Raw genomic sequence first — 16,468 nt, 5'->3', positions numbered from 1 at the left:
GAGGCAGGAACCCCATCTCCCCATTTCTGAGCTGTCACTGTGAAATCATGAGACTTCAGCACTTCCTGGGGTCCTTCTGAGCTGCGTCTGTTACACACAGTGCCCGTGTGAAGAGCATAGCATCATCAAAGCTTGCAGCACTGCATCCCTGCAGTGGATGCTGGCGGTTGAGTCTCACTGTGGGATGGTGCAGCTGAGCCAAACCCCGGCTATAGCGTTGCCTTTCCAGCAGCCTCCCATGAAGCACCCCTGTGCCCTGTCCCATTTAGGAGTTGACCTCTAGAGAAATGAGGAGGTGAAGGAGGCCGCCAAAATGCACCAGGCTGAGAGTAACAGCCAAGTCCCCATCCGGTGGCCATGACCTAGCTGCCATGCCTTAGTGTGAGAGACAGCAGAAGCTCCTAGCTACACTGTGCTGGAAGGGACGAGCTTGCAGATTTGGCCGTGTGGGGCTGCTGAGTAAGATGGGTCCATCTTAGTGGCATCTGAAGACAAGGCAGAGAAGGCTGCTTGGCTGCCACAAGCCCCAGGTAGCTCCCTACCGCACGGCTTTCTCCTAGTGCGGGGCTTTGCCGTGGCTGCGGGGAAGACACGTGGGAAGGCAGCACCCACCACGAGCAGGAACAGGTTTTTGGCATTGTTGTGCAGGTGGGGGTGTGCTGGAGGCCGTGCAACCAGCAGGTTAATCTCTCTGCCAGCCCATTGTGGAGAGTGCGTTGTAAAGGTAATGGAGCATTCATAAACACTTCTTCCAGGGCCAACTTGATGGTTGTCAGTCACCGGAGCCATATGGTGGGTACGTACAGTAATTTGCCCTGTAAATTCCCTTATTTTGCTGTTTATCTCTCCAGATCGGCCACTGGCACGTATCTGAAGGACTCAGCATGGACAACAGGATCTTCTCCTCCAACATATCAGACAGTCTGTTCAACACCACACTCATTGTCACCACCATCCTGGTAAGTGAGGGGGGTCACCTACAGTTCCCATTAGCTCTTCGCCAGCCCAGCACTTAGGAGTGTCAATCAACTCGAATATGATTCCCTCTTCCTACCCCCCCAGCGTGCAGCATTGCACATTGATTTCATAAAGAACAGACGATCAAATCTCTAATTACAGCACTGAGGACAATTCATGACAGTGTAATTAAACTCAAGTTGATGTTTCATATGGAAATGATATTTGATGAGTTCAGAAGCAGCTGGGGAGAGGGCTGGAATGGGGATAAGTTGCCATTTTACATTCATCTCTGAATGATGTTCTTGTTTTGCGTACAGCTGGTAAGTTGGAAGGGACAGTTGTCCCTTCTACCCATAAAATTACTGAAATTGGCCAAGATGGGTTCAACTTTTATGAACCAAGACATCACATCTACAAGGACCCCTGTCCTTATTCAACAAATACCCCTTCCAGGTGCTACCCTGTCCCATGACTTTTTCCAGTGCCTCTGCTCCTTCCTTAAAGACACTCAAAATCCTGAAGAACTCTGGGCACTGTTTCCTCGTGTCCCACAAAGTTTGTTGAAAAGGGGGACAAATTGGACAAGTGGCTGTATGCCAAGAGAGGCTGGGATCTATATGTTTTGACGTAACTCGGAGCAGTCACTGGACTGCTCTGGCACCTGCCGATTGGAAACAGCCCCCAGAGCATGATCCCTTATCTCTGCTTCATATCCTAAACTGATATTTATCTGCTGCACCTCCAGCACATTCCTGAAACAGCAGGGGCCAATGAATACCAGTGTAGAAACAGCTCTGCTAGCTTTACACCACTTCGGGTTTCCAGGTGATCAAACCAGCTTTCCGCATCTCTTGTATTCTGGTCAAGAGGGACATACCGAGACGGGAGGATGGTTTGGGTGCACCTTATCAGAGCCTCTGCCATCGCAGTGCTGCCAGAGAGCCCACTGCCCTCTTGGCCCCGTGCTCGGCGCCATGCTGGTGGGATGCCTTGGCTAAGATGGGAATGACAGCTGCCCAGTTTCAATGCAGGAAAACCCTTACTTAATGCTGAAGTGGAACCATCAGGAGCTGGAAGGCAACGACCGCTACGAGGGCTTCTGTGTGGACATGCTGAAGGAGCTGGCAGAGATCCTGCGTTTCAACTATAAGATCCACTTGGTTGGCGATGGTGTGTATGGAGTCCCTGAGGCAAACGGCACGTGGACAGGGATGGTCGGGGAGCTGATTGCTCGGGTAAGTGAATTACCTGCTCTTTTTAACTGTGCTCTAGTGGGACTTGGCAATGAAAAGCCCTGATGCTTTGTTAAGTGCTCCAGGATTATAAAAAAGGATGGGGTTTTAGTCCATTTGTGAGACTTTGAAGATCTTCATTGAATGTGTTCTCTCAATGGCAAATGTATTTGTTGTGTGGATGTGACAGTGTGCAAAGTGGGAGTTAGGGCCCCTGGGCACTCTCAGGGGTGCTCGCTTTGTTGGAAGGGAGGCCTGGACTGGGCAGTCTCTGCATAAGAGCTCGATACAGAATGGATTAACTTTTTTTTCCCAGTGGAAAAATTAATGAAAACTTGAAACAGGAAAATATGCAGGCTCTGACAGGGGTTGGTAGAAGCTGAAGAAAACTTACAAAAACACACTGTTTGTGAGGGAAGCAAGAATCACATTTCTACCCAGAAAAGTGTTCATTTCAGCTCCTTGCCTTTGAGGATTCCTTTTGGAGAGGGACTTTTTTTTTTCGTTTGTTTGCTTGAAGTGCACAGATCGAGATCTTTTCATGGCTCTGGCTCACGGTGTTGCTGCACAGCAGCTAGACTGAAAGCTGAATGCTTTTGCCGAGTTTGACAACACTTTTGCGTATGCGTGTGCTGAGTCGGGCTGGATCCCCTTCCCTGCTCTTTGTTTTCCTGCACAGCTAAAGGTGGTCCTTCCCCAGGGATCCCAAAGCTTAAATACAGTTCACGAAACGCTCCAAGATCCTTAGTAAAACAGGCCTAGCCAAAGCTAACATTAAGATTGATGTTATTTAAACCAGTACTTCCTCGCTGACTGATTTCTCCCCTGCCATGTTATTACCGAAGCGCCTATGAGAACCTGGTGACAGCTTGCCAGCTGGTGGGAAATCCAGTGAGGTGTATTTATGATAATACACACCACTGTGGGAGAACCGCACTTGAGCCACCCCATCATTATCCTCACAACAGTGGTGCGTGCTCCTGCAAAGTGGAGGAACAAGGGCCCAAATCCATCTCCTGTGGCTCCAGGCAGGGGTCCAGGGCTCCCGGCTGTGGGAGACGAGCAAGCATCTCTAGAAGATGCTCACTGGCATCTGTCTGCTTCTTCCCTGGATGGTGAAGGGGACCTGGCTGACACTCATCCTGATAGAGGAGCTTCAACTAAGCATCTAAAGTCAGGTGGGACAACTCTAGGTCTGAGCGACTTGCTGAGGGTCAGGGACAGGGCACGGTACAGACTGGAGATCCCTCCTGAACCTAGTGCCCTGTCTCCCGGGTCACCCTTCCCCAGCGGAACAATAGCGCTTGACACCAGCTGAGATCCCACCTCCGCCTGCTTCTTCTAAAGAGCCTTCTGTACGGTTGTTTGCAAATGCTCTGGGCTATCGGCATAGTTTTTATACATCTCTGTGTGTATATACACACACACAATTACAGTTCTGCAATGTCTCTTTTGGGAGGCAAGAAGGGAAGGCACAGAGAGCAGCGTGTGATCTATGCAAACAAAGGAAGGGAACAGCCATCAAATTTTTGCCCTACTAACCCTGGCAGTGCCTCTCCATTAAATGGGAGCTTCTGGAGGGTTGTTTTTCTGTAGCGATGTGTTTTAACTTCATCTTCACATAAAGATCATTTGTTTCTTCTGCAGCTCCAGCCTTATTTAGGAGGATTTTTACTTGTGCTTCAGCAGGGCAGAGCTGGCAAAGCCTGTGTGAGGCTGAATCGGGAATTGGAGAAGAGAAAAAGCTTTCTCTGCTTTGTTCTTTCTAGTCCCTTTAGAGGCTTTTATAATGGTTTCAGCAAGTTTTTGATCAGTCCCAGGGACTGGCACTTTGGATCAGGTCAGCCAGGGCAGATCTGGCTGGGTGCATGCTGTTGTGTTTATCCAGCGCTGCTTGGGATGTTGCTTTCTGAGGTCATTTCACCACCCACGGGGTTCCTTTCTTCCTTGGCAGTCAGTCCCCAAGGGAGTTTGTCTTCAGTTTCAGCCCCTTGTTCATCCCCTGTAGCACTTTAGGACCACTCAAAGCAGAAAAGCTAGCAGATCCTGGGCACGTGCGTCTTATTTCAGAGGATTTGTCCCTTGGATGCTTTTCTCCATACAGCCTTTAGCAGAGAGGGCGTTAGTAGGGACACAAACCTGTCAGAGGGGTCAAAACTTCCCAAATCCTACCCAAAATAAAAGCTCTGCACCTGTCTCTTTGTGCAGTGCTGTATTATTGTAGGAAAGTGATTCCTTCTTGACCCTGATCAGCTGTCAGAAAGTGAGGTTTGACTCACATGCACCTAGTGTGCAGGACCAGGTCAGAAAATTATTCGGCTCCGTGCAATACCTTTCCAGTATTTCTTTTTGTTTGTTTGTTTCTGTAATCCCCGCCGTGGCACTGAATCTCCTTGGAACGACTATAGGCTATATAGGAAAAGTGTTTGTTTTATTGCTTCTAAATTAACCAGCTATTGATTTATTCTTAAGTGCTGAAAATTCTATTACAGCTAATTGTGCACTATGATATGATTGAGAAGGATGCTATATAAACATAAATTTGTTGTTGACCCAAATTCACCAGTACATATCTTATTGACTTGCTCACAAAACAATAATTAAGAGCGAAGGAAGAGGGGCACTGGGATGGCTTGGGGGATTAGTGGAAGAGCTGTGGAGACTCCTGTGTCTAGGTCAGCAGTCTGACTTGTCATCGGATCAGGAAACCTGTAAACTTTGTGATCAGCTGATGGAGATCTGGCTTGGGAGAAATCACTCGGAAGGACTCGAGCCCATTCTTTAGTGAAAGATGTCACAAACCCGGAAAACACCAAGCTAATTGGTCCCTCTGTGCATATGGGCAGGGAGGCTGAATAGCCTGCTCAATCCTTGAGTGAGCAGGGGAGTAAAGCTGCTGTCCGGCCGGGGTAATTTCCCCCCATAGCCTTGCTGGCTCCGGCACAGACAACTGCAGTCTCCAGCAGTTCGGCTGCCACTGTACATGTGTGCTGTCCCTAATAAGCAAACAAGGGGGGGACAGCAAATCTTCCCATCTCCTATTTTTTGGCATCAGAGCCTTAGGGGACAATAGGGCTGGAAGAATTACATCTCGCTCCTTCCCGCTGCAGCACAGTCCCTGACTCGGAGTCTGCGGTGGTTGTCTGTTATTCCCTTTCTCTCTCTCTCCAACGTGTCCTCGAGCTGGAATGAATTTGCTAGTCTGATACAAGCCAACAAATGTATTTTCGAGGCAACGTGACAGCTTTCTCCATGTTCTGCCATGCCTGCATTTGCTGTCTCGCTAGCGTAGTGCAGTGATGGCTGTGCTCAGTGCCTGTACATCGGCTCACGGCGAGCCGCTGGCGCTCAACTCCCTTGCTCCTCCCTCAGGAGATGGGCTGGTGTCTGAGGGATCCCTCAGCAACTCCTGAACTTACCCATCTTGGGAATGCCCCTGGAGAACAGAGCGGAGCTAAGAGGAGACGGTGTCTTTGGTTTGGTCGGGAAGCGTTGTTGGCAGGAATCCAGCACTGCAGTTTTGCTGTGAGACCTCGGAGAAACTTTCCCCCTGATGCAGCTGGGATCGGTACCCTGCCTGGCTGGGGGACAGCGCTCGGTGACGGTCCCTGCCACAGAGGACCCTGCCCGCTCACCTGTGGCAGGGTGTGGGGGACGGGTGATGGTAACACAGCAGATCCGTGAGCATTTCCAGGACAAGTGTAATTGGGCGAGGCTGATGCTGCTGTGGAAGGCATCCTAGAGTGCACGGAGTGAGGATGGGGTGATTGGGGACATCAAGCTCCCGCTCTTCACTTCTGCCACAGGATCATTTGGGGAGTGAGATGTTGAGGAATAACTTAGACTTTTAGCATCAGTGGTTTGAATCTGGCTGGGATCAGTGGGATCAGCTCTTTTTAAAGTGAGGGACATGAAATTGTTCATCTTGTGGAAGGATCTGGCCTCAGGAGCAGCAATGCCAAGAATTGAATGGTCCTTTAGGCATTGGGATGATGGGATTTTTTCCAGCTTCCTTCCTGGTGACCAGGCGGTGCTTTGCAATCAGAGGCTCTCTCCCTCCAACTGCTCCACAGATGGGGAATGGCAGGAAGGGGAAAGGAGGGATAAGATATTTCAAAATTGGCAGAGTCCTGCTCTCTGCTCAGCAGTGGGTGCTAGTGTTCAGTGCGAAAAGCTGTGTGTGGGTGAGGGGAGGGAGGGGGAGTCTGTTTGCACGCTATCACACTGGCAAGTGTGACATGGAGGGGCTTGAGAGGGTGGGCAGCGAGGGGGAGTGGGGAAGTGAGGGGAGCGTGGGTTGCTGAGCAAACACAGCAAGGCTATGGGCAGTGAAGTTTGCATCACACTGCTGATTTTGCCAAAATCGCATGCAAGATGCAGGGTGTCATGTGAGCTGGTTAGGTCTTGCTGCTGTTCTCTGCAGGCTTAGGGTCCCCAGCTGCTTCACCCTAGCTGGCTTTTGCCATGGGCACAGTGAACACCTGGCACAGACTTTTTCCTCATACTGCTAGAGATAGTCCAGGGGAAGGCAGACTTGAAGCTGACATCTGCACTGATTGCTGGTCATCCCATCCCTGATTGTGGCTTAAATGGAGGGCTGCAGCCTCCAGGGTTTTCAGGCTGTCACTTTTCATATGGCAGAACTCGTGCATGTCCTTAAAAAAAAAAAAACCCAAACACCAGTTTTGAGTGACCCTCATCTGGCCCTGCTTTTAAATGCAAGAATATGCATCCAAGCGCACAACCTGGCTCCCCTCCTTCAGCGGGAGGAGCTGCACAACCCGAAATAGCTCCTGTCAGATCAGATGGGCAGCTGGAGCAGAAGCAATCAGTACATTGATCCGGCGGCTGAGCTATACCCATTGTGCCGTGGGACAGCTCTGCAGATGCAGAGAGACTGCTCTGTCATTGCTGCGGTGGTGCGGGAGCTGCTGCTTATTTTGAAGAGTTGTGCAGAATAGCAGACGTTGGAGGGGACCTCTGGAGATCATCCAGTCCAGCCCCTGTGCAAAGCAGGGTTACCTGCAGCCAGGTGCTCAGTACCGCATCCGGATGGGTTTCCAGCAGGGCAAGCATCTGCAGCAGCAGCACTGAGGTCGATGTGGCTGAAATGGGGGTGGGCAGGGGGTCCTGAAGGTTGATCATTGATTTCAGCTGCTAGAGAGCTAGAAGGCTCTCCAAGCATGGGGGCAGTATAAGAAATTGCTTTCCCTGACCTTGGCCACTCTGTCAGTGTTCTGTGGGCAGCACTGGTGAGAAGGATGCTCTCATATGCACTCAGGGGATGTAGCATCCAAAGTGCTGCTCAAGCTGGGGACTCCTGCTACTCCAGAGCCACCCTTCAGGCTTCTTTTCCCTGTGTTTGACACAGAGACAGAGACAGCCCAAAGCCTTATGCCACTTGGACTTTCTCGCTGTGTTTTGTTTCCATAGCTTGACAGGAGGTTGTGAATCACTGCGGGGCCGGAACAGGGTACCCCGTGCCGCGGGAGGCTTTGGCGGGATCCTCTCTGCCCGGGCTGAGGACTGACGTCAGCCCCATTCATCACCATTAGCGCCGAGATGAGCCTTGTCAGCATCCGCAGCGAGGAGGCGGCTGCCTCCTCCGGACTGGCAGTCCCTGCAATTTGCTTCTTAAGGCTGCTTAATTGTTGTTCCTCTTCAGGAGCCCTGCTCAGCCCCCGTGTTTAACATCTTTTCCAGTGGCAATGCGAAGTCTGTCTGCTGATGCAGGCAGATCCCACGGTTAATGCCAGGTATGGTGGTGGCAGCTCGTGCTTTGATCTCAGACACTAGCCCACCTGGGCTTCCTCTTGACTAGCGAGGGTTTGGCCCTGTTTGAGCAGTGTTTTGTTAAAGAAGCATCTGTCTCTACTCCCAACGTGCTTTGGGTCTTTTTCTAAGCCTATTTCATGCTGACATTTATAGCTGCAACTGTGCTGGAAGGATGAACATCAAACCGTGTTTGCCCCCACTTCCTCCCATCCTTTGCCTCCTGTTTTCCCTTTCCACACGGCCTGGTTGTGGACAGAGTGCAGAAGCACAAAGCAAAATCCATTTCTTCCCCCAGTGCACTGTTTAGCCTAAAAATTGCCAACTCCTACCCGTGTGCAGGTGGGGAGGGCTGGAGAGCGCTTGGGTCTGCAGAGCTCCTCTGTAACTAAGGTACACTGACCTCTGTGAATCACAAGAAGTTTTGTGAATATCAGGAAGCAGAGTCGAAAGCGTGAAATGGATGATGTTCAGGCAGAGAATATATTGCATGCCATTCCCAGATCAAAGTTTATTGCTGTCAGAAATCGGCTCTTAACTTGCATGACTTCTGAGCCTGCAGAGAGAGAGTCTTTGGCAGAGCACAGCCCCAGCTAAAGCCGCAAGGAGCCGGGTCTCTGCTGCGGGGAGCTCTGGCAAAGGGAAGACAGACGTGCACACATTAGAGCAGCCTGCGAGCTACTGTCCCTCTGAGACTGCTGAAAGCCCTGAAAGGACAACAGGTGACCAGGCAGGGAATGAGCAGGAAGGAATCACCTTTAACGGAATGGCAGGACCCTCTGGAGACAAGAAGGGACACGGGCACAACACCTGTGTGCCCGGGGAAGGCAACTCTGCTGTGCCGAGTTTCTGCCCCGTAGGCAAAGGGAGGGGGATGGATTTGCATGATGTTTTGCATAGGGAAGAGGAGGGTAGTTGGGGAAATAACCAGAGTGCAGAGAGTTCCCTGCCAGCATCTGCATCCCACCCCTGGGGTGGGGGCAGGCGAGCGATGGGGACCGAGCTGGGTGAACCTGGGAGCCGCACTGCTCGTTTCAGCAGTGCGTTTGTATTGGCCTCTGGATAGGAATGGAAATGTCCTTAGAGCTTTTGCATGAAACATCTTTGTGGCATTTTTATCATCTCTTTAGTCTATGACTTTGCTGGTAGAATTGTATTCAGTTTGGAGAACTGGGAGAAGAAATGTGTTGTTAGAATAATCTGTATCTTCATGAGGGGCTTTGCTGGAAGAGCTCTCCGTGGGGAAAAAGTACCTGTAAACCCTTTGAAGTATAGACAAGTGAGGTTTATGACGCTTTAGACTTTCCTTGCAGATAAAATTCCTCACATGCCGTGTTCCACAAATGCACTGATCCCATCTTAGTGATCTGCTGGTGTTTACATAGGGCTCAAATGCTCACATACCACGTTGTGATTACTGGTGCCTTTTAAAAACCCTGTGGGTAAGCGTCTAGCTAGGCAGAAATTCTCCCTAGCTCATAATTCCTTCCAACCTGAACCTCCTATGAATCTGTAATAGCTGCTTGGAAGCAATTATGAAAATCTGACACTGGGTTTGTCCAACAGAGCAGTCCTGCGTGGACTGTGAAATACCACCCTCTCCGTGACCACCCAAACTGGGCAGGTTTGCAGACCACCTTGCCTTTCCGTTCCCTTTCCTTCCTGGGAGTTCCAGCAGTGCTGCTCTTCACTCCTGCAGCTTCAGCCTTTCACTGCACCTTCCTCCCTACCTGCCTTTAAGTGCGCGAGTCTGGGGGGATAAGACCCTCCAGCAAAGCTCTGCCAGGAGACGGTTAGCCCTCTTAAGGAAAATAATGCAAGAGCAGCAGGCTCCAAGACCATGTTAAGAGTGAAGCACCCACAAATTTGCCTTTGTGTGGTGCATTTCTAACTAGCACATGGATCCAGGGAGATAAGCTTCATCTTTTACTGGGTCTTCAGGCCTGACAGTGCCTTGGCTTCTGCACAGACCTTATGGAAGTCAGGGACAAGAAGTGCAAATAGCTTTTCTTTCTCCCTCCCCCTTCTCTTTTTTTTTCCACTTGCATAATCACCATCCTGCAAAGCAGGCAAACAAATGTATAAGGGAATGAAGAAGGTTTCATTTTTACAGAAAGCAATTACGGACATTAAAAGAGCTATAGTAATAAAAATAGTATTTAAAATTCAAATCCCTTATCTATATTACAAGGGTATTAACATTGGAAGAAATTCTTTTTATTTTTTACCCTAATCTAATTTGCTTTGCAAGTCAATCTGGCAATTTTTATGCCAGTCCTCTGAATTTTTTGGGGACTGATCTGCAATTTTGGAAGTCTGGTGTTGGCAGGCTTGTAAACTTCATAACTCAGGGTAGAAGGGTAATGGGTGCTGTTTTGTTATGCTTTCCTACAGTCCAACCTGTAAGTATAGAGAGAAAAATGCCCAGTGTCATGGTGAGGAAAGGAAAAACAAGGAGAATGCTCAAGAGCACAAGGTGGGTTGAAGTAGGGAGTGTCCTTGAGCAGGGCTTGTATGAAACCCACCTGGGGAGAGGGGTGCAGGAGCACTTTCTGAACTAGTGGACATCACCAGCAAAATTCCTGTGATTTCCACAGAGCCTGGGGTTTGCCCTGCAGCAAATTCACCCCGTCCCAGAAAGATGGGACATCCATCCTCCAGGAGCGGGTATCGTGCATGGCCCCAGACACAGCTCTGCTGCTTTCCCTGCCTTGCACCTTTCTCAGGCTCAGGGTCCTGATCTTCTCTGCTCTCCTTTCTCTCCAGAAAGCCGATTTGGCCGTGGCGGGGCTGACGATTACTGCGGAGCGGGAGAAGGTGATTGATTTCTCTAAGCCATTCATGACTTTGGGAATTAGCATTCTCTACCGAGTTCATATGGTAAGAGACTTATTTTATAACCGTTTATGTCCGTCCATTATTTGCATGCAAACGTGCCTAGTTATAGAAGAAAAATGAATGACTCATAAAAATATTTTGGTTTCTTATTTAAACACAAATGTGCTCGACCTTTATTTCCTTCTTTTCTCTGTGCTACTTGGGGAAGTGTGGGTAGATGTCAGCTTGTCTGGTTCTGCTCCAGGCCCAGCAAAGGCCATAGGATGACTTTATCGTGGCAAGGTGTGCTAATGGAAGGCTAGGCTGGATGGGCGCAGCATCCCGGCTGGGTGGCTCCACGACTGCAGCAACCCTGGCTTGGGGTCGCCATCCACTTGCACTTAGCGGGGAGACTGCCTGGGAGGCTTGGCTGGGGCACTTAGGGGTGCTCCTGGTTGGTGTCAGGGCACAAATGCCCTAATCTCAGCTGTGTTCCCAGCCTCTGTGATGTGCAGCCTTGCCGCTTTCTCAGATCTGGCAATAAGATCAGGCCAGGAAGCTATCTGGGATGGCTTGCTTTGCTGTGACCTCCTGTAAGTGCTGTACACGCAGATCAGTCCTCTGCTTTCTTAACCACAGGCAGGAAAAGGGCAAAGCGGCACTGCCCCGGGGCAGGCTGAGCTCCACCATGGGCAGTTAGCTCCTTGCCCCGCATGAGCTCTGTTTCTCTGCTCTCAGCCCTTCTCATTTACCACCTCTCCGTTGTTGACCCTAAAGACCAGTGAGCCCTGCAGCCCAAGGAAGGCTCCTTACTCCTGGGATGCTCTCTGCCTTGCATGGGTGCTCTCGGATCCCCTTGTTTCTGCATTGGCCAGGGAGGAGCGAGAAGGGAGGCACGCTCTTGTTCTGCAACTAGCTCTGGTTGTCGCTCCGCCACATTCAATAGTCTCAGCAGCAGCGTGGTGAGCCGCTGCCACCTGAAAGGGAGTGGGGCATTGCACGGTGGCTGTTTAGCAACAGGTAGGCCTGTGGCTGAGAGCAGAGCATCCGTGAATCTGCCCGGGGGATTCACACATGGAAGCACGTGTGCGGTGATTTGTCATGTCTTTGCTTAGACAACACTTGTTGCCCTAAGTTCTTGTAGATTCTCTTGCATTCCCATTTTCCGTTGTTCTAGCTTCTCCCTGAAGCTCAGGAGAGGACAGATTTTCCCCAGCTGTGCCCATTCCAGCTAGGCAAAGCCCCTTGTTCCCCAGTGTCAAAGGAGGCGAGCTCTGGCAGCCAGGACCTTTCCAACAGGACAGCGTATTATTCCCAATCTGCATTTTGGAAATGTGCTCTGTACAGTGCCAAGTGTGATGCGAATTACAGTCTTGGTTTCCTGTCAGCTCAACAATAGCAGCCAAAAGGATAAAACAATTCAAGTTGCCTCTCCCAGCCCGCTCTCCCCGTTCGCAAGGCTGTTAAGGATGCAGCGTTTGATACGAACATAAACAAACTTGCGCATACATCTCTGTGCTGAGTGGCTTCTGCCAAGAGCAAACAAGGAATTAAAACCTAGTTAAAATTCTGTTTCCTTTGGTACGTGCAGAATTTAGGACCAATGAGTTAACTGATAAAAAAGGGCCAGACTCTTCAAGCTCCAGGAAATCAAATGTAACTGTCCCTTCGCCCCTACACTCGCTGTTTCCCACCATCAGCTGCCCATGGATCTGGGAGGTGTTTCTGCCAGTGTCACTTGGTTTATAACCAAATTTCTTGCTTTCTTGCATGCATTGTTAAAGTTTGGGAATTGAGTACCATGCGTGCTCTGCCTCCAATTTACACCATAACCTTCAGCAAGTCCCTTAACAAGGCATCGTTCCCTGAACAGCATGAGGCTGATGTCGCTCTCCCCAGAGGAGACGCAGGAATATTGGTGCAGGGTTTGCATGTGATCAGCTCTATAAGCGCGAGGCATTTGCCGCTGCCTCTGTGCGAGCTCGATATAAGCGTGTTTGACACATCTACTTAAGAGTGTGTGTTCTTCAGGGCAGGGACCATCTGCTGCTCGTGCTGGTACCAGCGTAACGCAACACAGCCATGTTCCAGCCTGCCCTTCAGGTGTTTGCCACACTGAACAGGGGTAATAGTTACAGTCTTAAAAAGCATTTGGCAAGTAGTCCCCCTGCCATCGGTTAGGACTCGGTCCTCAGCTGCCCGACAAAGGACCCCGTTAGGACTTTGAGAAGGAGAGCTGCCCAGAGAACCAGGCAGGCTTGCAGGGGAGAGGCAGGGCATCTCCCTGGTCAGGCCACCCCACAGCGAGCCCTGCTTTCCTGCACCGAGGCCATGAGGAGCCATGGTGAGGGCGGCCTGGGCTCGTGCCCTCCCCGGGAGCAGGGAGGTCTCCCCAGCAGTGTGGCTTGGAGCCTCCTCTTCCCTCTCCAGAACTTGGCCCCTCTTTGTCCTGACCCTTCCTGCTTAGCTTGAGAAGACCGTCCAAGAGCTGTGTGGCAATTAACTAATTAAACTGGTAAATATTTATTTAACAAGGACGGGCAAGGTAGCTGATGGCTCTGGTTTTCCTTTAAGGATGCGGAGTGCAGAGCAGGGGAAGGCAGCCCCACAGCCCCATCTACTCCCATCTTCTCCCTTCCCTTCCCTGCCCTAACAAACGTCTCTGCAATCTCAAAAATTTCAGCTGATGTATGTTAATCACGGCGCAGATCAGACATAGCCTAATAAATAACCACAAATAAATCTCCTGCTGGGGAGTTGCCTCTGCACCCTGGCTCCTCCCAATGTGATGACATTTGATTTTAATTTCCAGGTAACTCTAGTTGCAAGTGATTTCTCCCTGCCCCACCAACCCAGCCACCACAGTGTGTGTGTCTCTTATCACACATAACCAAATATGGCAGCTTTAAATGGGGCTGTCATTTTTCTCAATTTCACTTGTTGTGATATAATCAAGTATGGATTTCTGACACAGGGACTCTAATAGGCTTTCTGACTTGCAGGCTGCTAAGAGAAAAGGCTTGCTTTGTTTTATTATGTTGCCATTCTGACAAGCTGGTGGGACCTGTGGAAGGCAGGAGATAGATGACAGGTCCTGAGCAGTCACTCTGCTTGGCAGAGGGCTGAAATCAGGTGCTCCGTGCCATTTCTGCACAGAGGTATGTTGAAATTCAGGTTTATTTGTAGCATACACGTGCTTTTGCTCACTTACCTGCCTCTGTGACAGGGAGTGAGGGAGTAGCTAGCACATGATTCTGGCTCATCAGCTCTGAAAGTCCTTCCTGTGTTCTACCTTAAGATGAGAAAAAGTAGTTTTGGTGACTACACCGGAATAGCTGAGTTCAGGCCAAATGAACTGAAGCTGAAAGTGTTTCTACCAAATTGCTGCAGAACACACGAAATGGGAAGGACTGAACGAGTAGCTCCTCCGTTCCAGCCCGAAGAGGCTTGACAGCGGAGGCAAAGGAGCTGAGCATCCCTCCTGATAACCTGCGCTGCTCTGCCAGCGAGCCTTCCGCTTCACTGAAGCAAGGATGGGAGCAACCACCGGCCCCAGGCATGCCCAAGACTGTGGTACGTGTTGGCCTGTCTGTTGTGGCCCATCTGGTGACACCAAATTAAGCTCAGGATTCACAGCAGCCTGTGCTTGGGTTTTGCTTATCTATGCTGGAAAAACAACCTTGGAGAGAAAGTGATCTGCATCTGGATCAGATGTGGTCATCCCAGAGTATACACGCTTTGTTTGGTGGGACCAAATGCACCTGGCATGCATCAACGCTTCTGCCTTTCCAGGCTGAGTTGTCTTGCTTTCTTTCTGACTGAGAGAAAGAAGAGACTTCTCTTGCTTTGCCTTTTTTAGGGACAGAAGTGTGTGAGAAACGACATAGGTAGGGCTGAGTGTTTCTGCGAGAGGGAACAGGCGAGTGCCGGTGTCCCTTCAGGCTGTGTGTGTGCAGGGCAGGCAGGGAGTCCTGAGGTCTCTTACGGACCTGAACACCGATGAATCCAGGACCATGCCATGTAGCCCCACTCCTCCTCCTCTTCTTCCCAGATGTCTTGCTTGTTCGGGCTCTTCAGTCACTGGTATGTGCCCAGAAAACTGGTTCTCTCTGGCTGAAAATGAAGACTTCTAAGACTGACTGAGGAGGGTAAATGAATTTCTCGTACTTCCATCTGAGGATTTGCAGGAGGTCTTCATCAATTATTGGACATTTTGAACATTTTCATTCCAGGAAAAATAGCTCTTCCAATTAACAAAGCTGTATTGGGACCGGCTAAAAATATCTGACAGACTCCAGATATTGTCATTCTCATCTTCAAAACAGACAGATAAGAGAGAGCTTGTGCCCTCCGTGGGAACAGAATATCTTTATTCTTACCCACAACTGTGAATGAAAAGAATATGTAGCTGAAAAGAACCAGAACTACTACTACTGTAAAGTCACAGGAGAGAGTCATTGCCAAGCCTGAGACTTAAAGCTTCCAATGCAGTTTCCTTAATGAGTGTAATTTATTGACAAACTGCCCCAGAAACATAGAGAAGGCATCAAGGCCTTAATTACAGAAAGGAACTTTGTTACAGGAGCATCTCACGAGGGAGCCCCAGCCCAGGCACTGCCAGTGCCTGGGAGTTTCCTGCCAGCTCTGGGATGCCAGGGAGAGATAAGCTGCCCGGAAAGATCTTCTGGTCAAGAAGGTCCAGTTTGCTCAGATGGTGCCCTTCACACCTTGCAGGTTCCCATTGCTGCATTTCATTTTTGTGTACACACCTGTGGAAGAAGGGAGGCAGCTGAGCCTGTTTAGCTCTAGATAAAAAGGGGACCCAGGGGCCTGTGGGGCATCTGGGAAAGCTATGCAGTTGCTAAAGAGAAGAGCTTTGTCAATGCCTGCCTTTGGTTTCCTGTTGGCATCAAGAAGCTCGCGATCCTCTGGATGGGATCAGCGAGAAGTGCAGAGGGAGTGCACCTCGGAGCCTGAAGGCTTGTGAGACGGTCTCACCTCTCTGAACTGGTGAGAGGGAGCTCCAGCAAGGTGAGGAAAGGATATTACTGGAAATGTGAGTCCCTCTGGGATCCTGCGAGTGTGGTTTCCAGCAGTGTTTCTGGCTGTAAAAGCCCTTGATTTGGGCGCACATGCTGGCTGTAGCAGTCATTTATCTGTGTCTCTGGGTTTCTGGGAAGAATATAAGGAAAAGCAGAACACAGCAACAACTGATCAAAAAAGGGAGAGGACAAAAGAAGGGCATAGTGTCTTTGACTGTTTGTACCTCACCTACTTATATCAAGCACAGTAAGATAACCTGGTATGGAAGGGAGACCTCATCTTAAAGAGAGACTCTGGAATTATACCCGGGAGAACCGCAACTTTTTTTTGGGAAGTGGTTTTAAAGTAACCTGAAAATGGATGCAGGAAGGTCTGAACCACAGATTCTTAACTCATCTATTTGTTAAAAGGCTTAATAAGCCAGATTCTGTAAAAATGCTGATGTAGATCCTAAGCTCAGCCTCATCTTGTCCTTAACGATATAGGGATAGCATGTTGTGCTGATTCTTTACTTCATGCAGGGCAGAGTTTGCTGTAGAAGGTTTCTGAGATGTTACGGTCCCAGCTGGTGTCTGGAGCTGAGAATATCACAGTATCCTAGATATTTTTAGTAGAGGAAGATTTTTGTGCAACAATTATTGCCT

General features: G+C 49.8%; 1 protein-coding gene across 3 annotated transcripts in view; it reads left to right on the top strand.

Annotated features, from left to right (window-relative positions):
- Nucleotides 1-16,468, top strand: part of GRIK4 (glutamate ionotropic receptor kainate type subunit 4) — a 203,101-nt gene that overhangs the window by 172,398 nt on the left and 14,235 nt on the right. For 2 of the 3 annotated variants that reach the window (XM_086766029.1, XM_086766030.1), the window contains exons 11-13: nucleotides 852-959; nucleotides 1,992-2,195; nucleotides 10,731-10,844. In XM_086766029.1, the coding sequence (XP_086622155.1) occupies nucleotides 852-959; nucleotides 1,992-2,195; nucleotides 10,731-10,844 (426 nt within the window). The remainder of the gene's footprint in view (nucleotides 1-851; nucleotides 960-1,991; nucleotides 2,196-10,730; nucleotides 10,845-16,468) is intronic. The other variant, XM_086766031.1, reaches the window with a different exon arrangement.

Source organism: Chlamydotis macqueenii, chromosome 24 (assembly GCF_036417535.1).
Source record: "Chlamydotis macqueenii isolate bChlMac1 chromosome 24, bChlMac1.mat, whole genome shotgun sequence".
Classification (NCBI taxonomy): Eukaryota; Metazoa; Chordata; class Aves; order Otidiformes; family Otididae; genus Chlamydotis; species Chlamydotis macqueenii.
This window is presented reverse-complemented; position numbering and strand designations above follow the sequence as displayed.